This window comes from Adiantum capillus-veneris, chromosome 17 (genome assembly GCF_014529385.1).
Source record: "Adiantum capillus-veneris isolate H3 chromosome 17, ASM1452938v2, whole genome shotgun sequence".
Classification (NCBI taxonomy): domain Eukaryota; kingdom Viridiplantae; phylum Streptophyta; class Polypodiopsida; order Polypodiales; family Pteridaceae; genus Adiantum; species Adiantum capillus-veneris.
Window position 1 is genome coordinate 76590922 of NC_140947.1, and position 9818 is coordinate 76600739.

A 9818-nucleotide genomic window follows, 5' to 3' on the forward strand; every position below is an offset into this window, starting at 1 on the left:
TGCATCATTAGAGAACCACGTGATGTGAGCCTTGATGGAGCTTCCCGCTATGATCGTACCCTATGAGGGTGAACGAAGTTGGAGTTAATTAGGCTTAATTTGAAGCCTATATGTTTATTGAGGAGTGACCAGGGCTTGGTAACAAGCCAAGTTTAATGCTACTTGTATGCCAAATGCGCCTTTAAAAGGCCAAAAAACTTGCTTGGTAACAAGCAAGTTTAAAGTTAAGGGCCGGTTCAGACGCTGGTTCAGATGCTGCGACGGAAATGCTTCCCATAGGGGCGGTTAAAGTTAAAGTTTAAAGTTAAGGGCCGGTTCAGACGCTGCGACGGAAATGCTTCCCATAGGGGCGTCTAAGCTGGGTGGCAAAAGCCTATTTGTTGCAGCAGGTATCATCTTCCTCCGGGTCCGCCATTTTTCTTCCGGCACCACCCCCCCCGAAAGAGCTGCTGGCCTCTCTCCACCTCTCTATTTTTCGCTCTTCTTCCTCCAACACCGTTCAGACGAGGCGGCGGTAGACCTGCAGAAAGCCTTTCTTCCTCCAGCCTCGTCTAAACCCAGCCTAATTGTATGTCAGATGCACCTTTAAAGGGCCAAAAATTGTCTTGTTAAAGCTAAAAGTGGGTATGTTTAAAGTGAGCCCAAGTGGAAGTTTATGGACTAGAACTGCGAGCTCTACATGCCTGTCTTATGGCTCGTCAATTGGAGCTACGACGAGGAAGCTTTGAGAGTTTGAAGTTGGAACTTGGAATGGTTTGGAGATCCGTAGGAGATTGAAACAGCTTGTAGATGAAATGCACTGAAGTACGTGCAAGGCCTAAAGTGCTAATCATATGGAGCCTTTTAACCTTTATTCATTGGTCAATTCCCAAGTGAGAAATTCAGTCCTTGCCGTTTGAAGAGACGAAAGAGTTGCGTTGATTCCTGTTGATAGACAGAAACTCTCTCTTTCCTGGCTGAATCTCTACATTGCGGAGGATTCGACTCTCTCCTACATCTCATGGAGACGGTGAATGCGCCGCCCCATATGGTGCTTGTGCCATTACCTGCACAAGGTCACATCAACCCCTTCATCTCCATTGCCAACTATCTGGCTGCCTCCGGAGTCTCTGTCACTCTTGTTCGCTCCGCACGTGCCCACTCCCTCCTGTCTTCTGCATCGAAGGGCTCTTCACCATCGGACCCACCTCAGAATACGGAGAAGGGGAAGATTCGCATCGAGGTTGTGCCGGATGGCATGTCTGTCGATCCCACACAACACGTGCCAGTAGGTACTTTTTTAAATTCCATCAATATCATTGCTGTCAAATTTGGCCTTGCATGGATGATGCTCTGGACCGGATCTGCTTCTGGATTTTCTATTGGGTTTTATATCCCGCAGCTCGTGGCCAGAGGATACATCCCTGCAATTGGAGAAGGTAAGCTCTTTCTGTCACCTCCTTTTGAAGAGCGCCAGATTGTTTCGAAAGAGTATGTTGTACCATAGGAACCTCAGGGATCAGAATATGAGAGCTTAGATACACGGACCATAGTCACATGGAACGTAACATGGGGGCAGGGAACTGGAACGGGCAGGAATTGCCATTCTGTATGACTACATAGTACAGTACACACAACCATCATATGGAATGGGGCCTGGAACAGTAAACGGGAATGCATAACCGGGAACGAGAACCCAAAAATGCCCATTTTCTGTGACTATGACACCAACTGAAAGACACTCAAAAGAAAAAATTAACATCATGCCTGGGATGAATCGTGGATTGAGCATGGTCACCATGCAACACCTTCGGCGGGTGCACACAGGTGAAATGTTGGAGCCTTGAAATGGTTTGCTGATCAAGCGAAACAGATGCCCTTGTGCTATCAACAAGGTACCATTATTTTAAGTTTTATGGCATTTGAAAATCCATTTGTACATGTTTACAGTACTGTGCTCTAACATTAGGCTGAAGTGTTTTGTGGTGGAACACCATGCTTCGAGGGTGAAACGTTTTGGCCTCGATACGTCATTTCATGGTGACTCCGGTTCTGACTAAGAGTCATTGGACTTGCGCCTTTCACTTTCCATTCAATTTCCATTGGATGGTATCTTATTTAGCATCTATGTTTTTGCTCGTGATATTGTGACCTCATATTAGCTTTAGAAAGAGCTCCCTTGTACGGTTCTCAGTTATACCTCATACAAATATACCTCGTGATAGGGGCATCCTCAGTTCGGAAGTGAGTATCATGACATTTTTGGATTTGGCTTGGGATGCACATTTATACTATCACCTTCGTTGTTTCCGTGTGAGCAGGTGGAGTGGATGACCCTCTTTCTTTTATTATGCAGAAGCAAAGCAGAGAATAGTGGACTTTATCCCAGGGATGTCCCCATTTTGCATCAGAGATCTACCCAAAGCTATTATTGTTGAGGAGGACCCTTCAAACAAACCGATGTTCCAATTTTTTCTCTCTATTTATGAATCTGCCAAACATGCAGATCGGCTTCTTGTCAACTCAATTTACGAGCTAGAGAACTCTGTTGTTGAAGCTCTGAGAAAAGAGGCTGGTTTTAAGATAGAGCCCATCGGTCCCCTGTTCATGATGGGTGCATTTTCTGATGCGACAAAATCACCAGCTGCTAGCCTCTTACAAGAAGACACCTCTTGCTTATATTGGCTCGATGAGCAACAAGAATCCTCTGTTCTTTACATATCATTTGGCAGTGTTGCATCTATCGAAGAGGATGCAGTCAAAGAGCTAGCTTATGGTTTGGAGGCAAGTGGGCTGAATTTTTTGTGGGTTATTCGGCCTGATGCTTTGCCTGACAAGAAATCTGTGGAGGACCTTTTTCCAGAAGGTTTCATTGAGAGAACTTGTGATAGAGGTCGCGTTATCTCATGGGCGCCTCAGCTTGCGGTGTTGGGTCACCGGGTGGTAGGTGCTTTTCTTACCCATTGTGGCTGGAACTCCGTCTTGGAGAGCTTGTGTAATGGGGTTCCGATGCTGGGCTTTCCTCTTCAAGCAGACCAGAATACCAACCTGTAGTGCATTGTCCATGACTGGAAAGTGGGCTTGCCTCTTTTAAAGCCAAATGTGCAGCAGGTGGAGCGCTTGCATGCACAATGGGCCATGACTGCCATTATGAGAGGTGATGAAGGCAGAGAGATCCGAAAGCATGTCATACAGTGGAAGGAGGTGGCCATCAACGCCGTCCATGGCTCCTCCAAGGCCAACCTTGAGAAGCTTGTGGATGATTTAAAATGTGGACGTTTGAAAAGTACTCATGAGGCAACTCAATCATAAGTCATTGAAAGGAAGCTATGATCATTAATACACACATAAGAACTGGTTGAGCAGGCCTTACAATTTATCTGAGCACATGTTGTCACTCATCTTATTCAGGGCAGCAATGATGTATTTTTCTGCCCCCAAAATGGCGTCTGCATCTAAATGTCAAACCATGTCATACCACAAGATCACACACAAGGATTTGGAAATGTACATTGTTTGGTTGGAGCATCCTCCACACTATCTCGCACGGGCAGCTCAAATGGGATCTACGGTTGAGGTGATTCGGACCGTAAGATGCACATTTGTAAATTCGGGACATATGCTAAATTCGAGTAGGCAAGTAAATTCGGGGCAGTCCACACCCGGCATATAAACCCGCGACCTCTCCACGGCGAGCAATGTGCACTAACCACTACGCCCGCATGCGTTCGTTGAAATATAGGGTATTCCAGTATCTCATATTGTAGATGTGGGCCGATTAATAAATTCGGGGTAAATTTGTAAATTCGGGGCGATTGTCAAATTTGATGGTCCACGATTGGCGCGCCCCGCATTTTCCTCCTCCCCCATTGATCCATTTGACCATGCCCGTGTGATATAGTGATGAGGGTTGTAGCATGGAGAAGCCTTTGGTGTTACATAACTACAACATACAGCTGGTAGGATTAAAACATGTTTTTTTGCATGCCTTATCAAAATATATTTATGACATCTCCTAGTAACACCCCCCCCCCCCCCCAAACACACACACACACACACACATTATTTTAACCTGCACCTGTTGCTCAATTGAAATACTGATACAAATACATGTAAGAAAAAGCACTTTATTCTTTTTTCAACAGAACAAGCCAATGTTTGTAGCATCTCTTTGGTGTTTACATGAGTAACAATACCATCTTCCTCATCAAAGCCTACTAGAAATGAGAGAGAGAGAGAGAGAGAGAGAGAGAGAGAGAGAGAGATTTCATTATGGTCCTCGAAGGTCAACTATGACCTCTGGGACCAAAAGAAACATATCATGTGGGGGTTTGGAGCTGATATGTGACTCTTGATGCTCAAGATTGTGGAAATGAGCATCGCAATTGAGAGTCCACATTTGGGAGATGAATATGTCTAGGGGGGAGCTCATGGTTGAAATTGTGGGAAAAGCAAGATCTAATGTGATCTATCATGATGAAGATGAGGAGAATCATTTTGTATGTACATGAATAAGTCAAGACTTGTAGATTTCTAAAATTTGAGCATTCTCTTTGTATTGTCTCCAAGGTGAGGATAGTTGTGCATAAACATCAATATTTGTCACTTGTACTTTCATGGCACAAGAAAAGAAAGAAGTATATTGTCCTTTCTGGTAGTCTCCCATGGTGGAATATTATGGTTGATGATCAGTATAGGTCAAGTGCTCCATGATGTAGATTTGGTGCCAAAGGGATTGACATCGTCACTTGCCGACCCAAGCCTCCAGTGTGTCTCCATGTAGGTGAATCGGTAGGGATATGCATCATCCCATTATTTGAGTGGTGGTTGGCGTGCCATGTGAGAAGCTCCATTGTAGACTTGCTTTTAAACATGTGATGAATCCACGAGATAAGTGGAAAATTCTTCAATATCTTGCGGGGTAGGTCCGCTCACATTGGTCTTGTAGCGTGCTTCTTCGCACAAAGAGGTAGCACGTGTGTTCATTGTAGTATAGTATGCAATCATTGACGCATGCATGTATGCGCTCGTACTCCATACCAAGTGGCTATGAATTCGTGTCTGTCCATGCGACCTTAAAAAAATGTGTGGCCTCTCTCCACCCTAGCCTTTAACAAAACAAAGAATTAGTACAAATGTAAGGGAGACTAAGAAGAGAGTGCAATTTATAAAAATCCATAAATAGGACTTACTAGAGGAGTGCATCTACACTTGCATTGCTTCAACGAATTTTTTCTTGCAAGTTGAGGAGTTTCAACGATGCTCGGAGCACCGAGTATTGTGCACCATCGTAGAGGTGTTTGGACACTTGATAGTAGCCTGTCCTCCGCTACTTGTGCCCGTTGAGTGCATGGTCTACAATCCTTCTCGCATATATTGGCTTTATGTATTAACAACTCGTCCACCATGTCGAACATGTGCTCATCCTCAAACTCGAAGTGCCTCTGAGACGTATGTGGAGCTATCGAAGTAGAGCTAGTGCTACAATCACCATGTGCCATGGCTTCCCTCAATAGCTCTTGCCGTTGTTTTTCAGCCTTGCGTGCCTCCCTACCACCACCAAAAACAAACCAATGGGGGACATCCTTAAGCGATGGGGATATGATGCTCCCATCTACTCAAGCTATTTTTCGAAGGATCTAAAGCTTCTCATTCTCCACATGCTGCAAGGCAATGCGTTTCAAACGAGGGATTGTCCTTCTGCACTTAGGGAAGGACAAAGTAGTTTGTCCTTCAATCATCGCTCGCGTTTGAGGCAGTTCAGAGGCCCATGATTATCCCAATCATCCTACACACACGTGAAAGAAGGATATGTTAATTCAAGAAACTATTAAAAATAACGCGTGCTCTAAAAAGTAAACGATTAATAGACTAGGTGTAAGCTAGATTTTCAATAGGAAAAATGAGAGAAATGACTAAATAAATAATGTAAAAAATACCATGACTAAGAAAAGAGAGAAGCTTTAAAAAATAAAGATTGTACTAAAAATATAATGAAAAATACAATGATTAGAGAAAGAAAGAGAAGCTTTAAAAAAATTAAAAATAGTGGAAATTAGAGAGAGGGATGCAAAGGGGATAGCCTGGAACATCAGATACTTTTTTGAACGTTGAAAATTCATGCTTGCCATAATAGCCCCATTAATTTTTGCAGTAATGTTCATGATAATATCTGCGATAATGACTGGCACCCATAAAAACAAACAAAGCAAGGTATGTAACATTTTTTGGGCATAGCTTGCTCATCAAACCTTGTCGCCATCCCACCTCTTGCACCCTCCCTCTCCCTCGGGGGGGTCACTATATGTAAAACCTATAAATTGCGTGCATTCAAGGACCATTTATGAACCCCTTATCCTATTTAGTTTGTAATTTTTTTTTCAAGATCACCTTTTCAACATCCTTCTATATGTGAAAATATAGAAAAAAGTAATGCCTAATGTTGAACTCACGTGATATGCATTTTTTATTATAGTGACCCCCCCCCCCCCCCCCCCCCCCCCCCCCTCTCTCTCTCTCTCTCTCTCACACACACACACACACACACACACACACACAACCAATCTGTCGTGGAGCACTACATCACTAGACGTTGGAGAGAAAAGTGTGGATCTCAAGAGGAAAGGGTGGATTGCAAGAAGACTCGACCACATGAAGGCTCACAAGACTACACAAGAACACTGCAAGAAGAGAGAGATATATTTGGTGTAGTTGTTTGCTTCCTTGCGTGATTAAGGAGAGAATAAAAAGAGAAGGAGAAAAAGAGATTTTTGTAGATTTAATACTTAATGTTAAGTTAGTGTTGAAGTAGATAGAGAAGAGAAGCGAGAGAGTTTTCCTCTATTTTCAAGGTTAAGTTAGTGTTAAATTAGAGTAAAAAATGTTTGAAAGATATGTGTGTTAAATATTAACAGAATAAAAATAACCAAAAATTTTAAACAATATGTAACATTTAATGGCCTAAAAACTTGTGTGTAGCGGAAATTAGCATGAACATAGTGGGCATTTCATTAGAATAGATTCCTAATGAGAATTACAAGAGTGCTTGGGTGGAGAGAGCAGCAAAAAGCATAACACCTAGTTAGATAGCATGAACAATACTTTCAAAAGAGAGAGAAATTAAGCTATTGACAACAATTGAGGACCGGATTTACATGGAGCCGGTTCCCCCTCCAAAAGGCTTTGTATTATGGTTTCTCCCATCAAGAGAAACATTGTACAATACAATTCTTTGTGTTCCTTCAAGACTAGCTAGTGGAATGAAGATGAAAGCTTCATGCACTAAGCAAAACACTTATCAACCGCAACATCAATTCTCTCCGGTCTCAGACCCAAGACCTCACACACCTTCCAACATGGTGAGAGCTAGCAGGGTATGAGAGTAGATTGAGAGGAAGAAGGAGTATTCTTACGAGAAAGATGTACATCTTCTCACATAATCGCTCATATTAGCATAGCTTAGCTTAGTAATTAGCATGGTAGAGGAGATGAGCATGCATTGAAGCTTGGCTCTTGGTTGGATTTGCATCACAAAGCCAAGAGTTGTTGGTGTAGGCCTCCCTTCTCACAAGCTTGGAGTAGGTGGTAACCTTTCAATTTAAACTTTAGAAGGAGAGAGAGTCTTATTTTCTTCACACATGAGATTGTGTGAGAGTGTGTGTGATAATGCCTTGCAAAAATCAGCCCCCTCTCTCTCTTGGTCGACCCCTCTTGCTATTTCCTCATGCTATAGTCTCATTGGACCTCCCTAGGCCTAGCCAATGATAATTAAGCAGTATAAGTGATAGCCTTCTGACATGTGTCCCCCTTTCCGCTTTTGTGAAAGCTTTATGTAATTAATAAATGCAACTAAACTCTCATTGGACCCCTTTGCCTCCTGGCCAATAGGAATCAGGCAAGCCATTGGGCTGCTGAATGCTCATTGGACCCCTTGGGAGACTGTCCAATAGTCTTCTAGAGAGCTTAATTCTCATTGGTTCTTTTATTAAGTGTTTTTAAATTAATTAAGCTAGATTTACTCTAGCCTAATTCTCATTGGTCCACCTCCAAGGCCATCCAATAGGAATTGGGTACACCTTGTGGGCATCTGGGCTAGGGAGCTGACATGTGTCCCTCATTCCCTTTGTGTAAAGGGAGCTTGTTTTTTTGCGTGTGAGTTTCTCTCTCATCCCCTACTCCCAAGGCTCGCCCCCTCCTTTGTAGGGATTGATAAAGACTTTTGGGACACACACAAAGCATCCAATTCCCCCCATGCTTGACCTTTGGACACAACCTTTGAATTTTGGAACCTTAGCATTCTACAAGTCTTAATGGGCTGAACCTTAGGGTCTTTTAAGCCCATTGTTGCACATGGCTCTTTTGCAGATGGCCCCCCATTTGGATCCCTATTTTCCCTCCTTTGGATCCCTACTGTGGCCGGTCTGCTAGCTTAACCAATATTCTAGCTTTTTCTCCCCTGGCACTTCCCCACATTAAATGATCAGTTTAACATGAGAAAATCATTTAGGAGAATTAGGTATTGATTATTATGACATTACCTCTCTCTTGAAATCATAGTCGTCCTTGACTATGGGGTAGAGAAGATAAAGCATATTCATTAGTCCTTTTCTTAGCGGGTAGAGGATCCCTATGTTACCCTACGACATCATTCCACAATGGATGACTAGTCCATTTGGCACTTGAGAGCCTGAGGCTGCCGCAAGCATGTATGCACATTAATCCTATCAATCTTCCATAGTAGAGTGACAAGATCTACTTGGTGTTTGGGAGACGTCGTCTCCGCAAACTTGATCTAAGCATGCATACTACTTCATTTTTGTGCACAATAAAGAAAAAGAGAGTCTTATAAGACAAAAACTTTGTTCATTTTTAACATTTTGTACATTTGCTTACTCTTGGGGAGCATTGTAAGCATTGACAAGGTTTAGGTTATCCTTTAATTGTATGCCTTGCATCCATCTAGCATCTTCAAAAGGATAATTCTTAAACTTAATAAGATATTGTCAAATAGTCTTACCGCCTCTTAGTACCTTGTCTTCAACTCGGAGAATGGACTCAGAGAATGTCTTCAGTAGTTGGTTCTTGAGGTGGCTCTCCTTTGTAAGGCTTTAATAGGCTCACATGGAAAGCATTGTGTATGAGCCAATGATTGGAAAACTTGAGTTGATAGGCCATCTCATTGATTGGCCTAAGAATCTGGAAGGGACCATAGTACCTTTTTGCTAGTTTAGCATAGTACTTTTGGTGTCCCATAGGATTCTTGTCCGTCGTGTGCCTTAATCGAGCCTTGGGAAATTTTAATAAGACCCAATCATTTTCTTTAAAGGCTTGGGCTCTTCTGTGCTTGTCAGCAGCAGCCTTTTGCCTTTGTTGTGAGATAGAGATAGCATCCTTAATCTTTTGAAAAGATTCTTGTAGGTCTCGGCTATACTCATCTGCAGTGAAGATCTTCCCATGTACCTTAAGTAGCAAGGGACTTTTTGATCTTCCCTCAATTACCTTGAAAGGTGCTTTTCTTGTGGAAGTATGTACAGTGTTATTGTAAGCATACTCCACTAAGGGTAAGTACTTCTCCCATTGGGATCTTTGATCTACTTCCGTTACATAGGCTTTTAGTAGATCAAGAATTGTTAGGTTAGCTATTTCACTTTGGCCATCCGTTTGTGGATGATAGGCCGAAGAGAAGTTTAGCCTTGTCCCTAAATTCTCAAAGAGACCCTTCCAAAAATTACTGGTCATTCTAGGATCTCTATCCGACAGTATGGACATTGGCAAGCCATGGTACTTGAAAATTTGTAAAATGAAGAGGGTTGCCATTTGATGGGCTTTGATAGTCTTTT

General features: G+C 42.7%; 1 protein-coding gene across 1 annotated transcript; it reads left to right on the forward strand.

Annotated features, from left to right (window-relative positions):
- Positions 1–859: 859 nt before the first annotated feature.
- On the forward strand, positions 860–3962 carry LOC147437511 (linamarin synthase 1-like). The gene is made up of 2 exons (XM_086487025.1): positions 860–1418; positions 2336–3962. Exons 1-2 carry the CDS (start codon positions 1001–1003, stop codon positions 3031–3033), a joined length of 1116 nt encoding a protein of 371 aa, XP_086343151.1. The 5' UTR covers positions 860–1000; the 3' UTR covers positions 3034–3962.
- The last annotated feature ends 5856 nt before the right edge of the window (positions 3963–9818 follow it).

Excerpts from the sequence above, each read along its gene's own strand:
- LOC147437511 (XM_086487025.1), top strand. The coding sequence starts at position 1,001 with ATGGAGACGGTGAATGCGCCGCCCCATATGGTGCTTGTGCCATTACCT. Across the intron at positions 1,419-2,335 it reads CATCCCTGCAATTGGAGAAG|AAGCAAAGCAGAGAATAGTG; the intron begins GTAAGCTCTTTC and ends TTTATTATGCAG.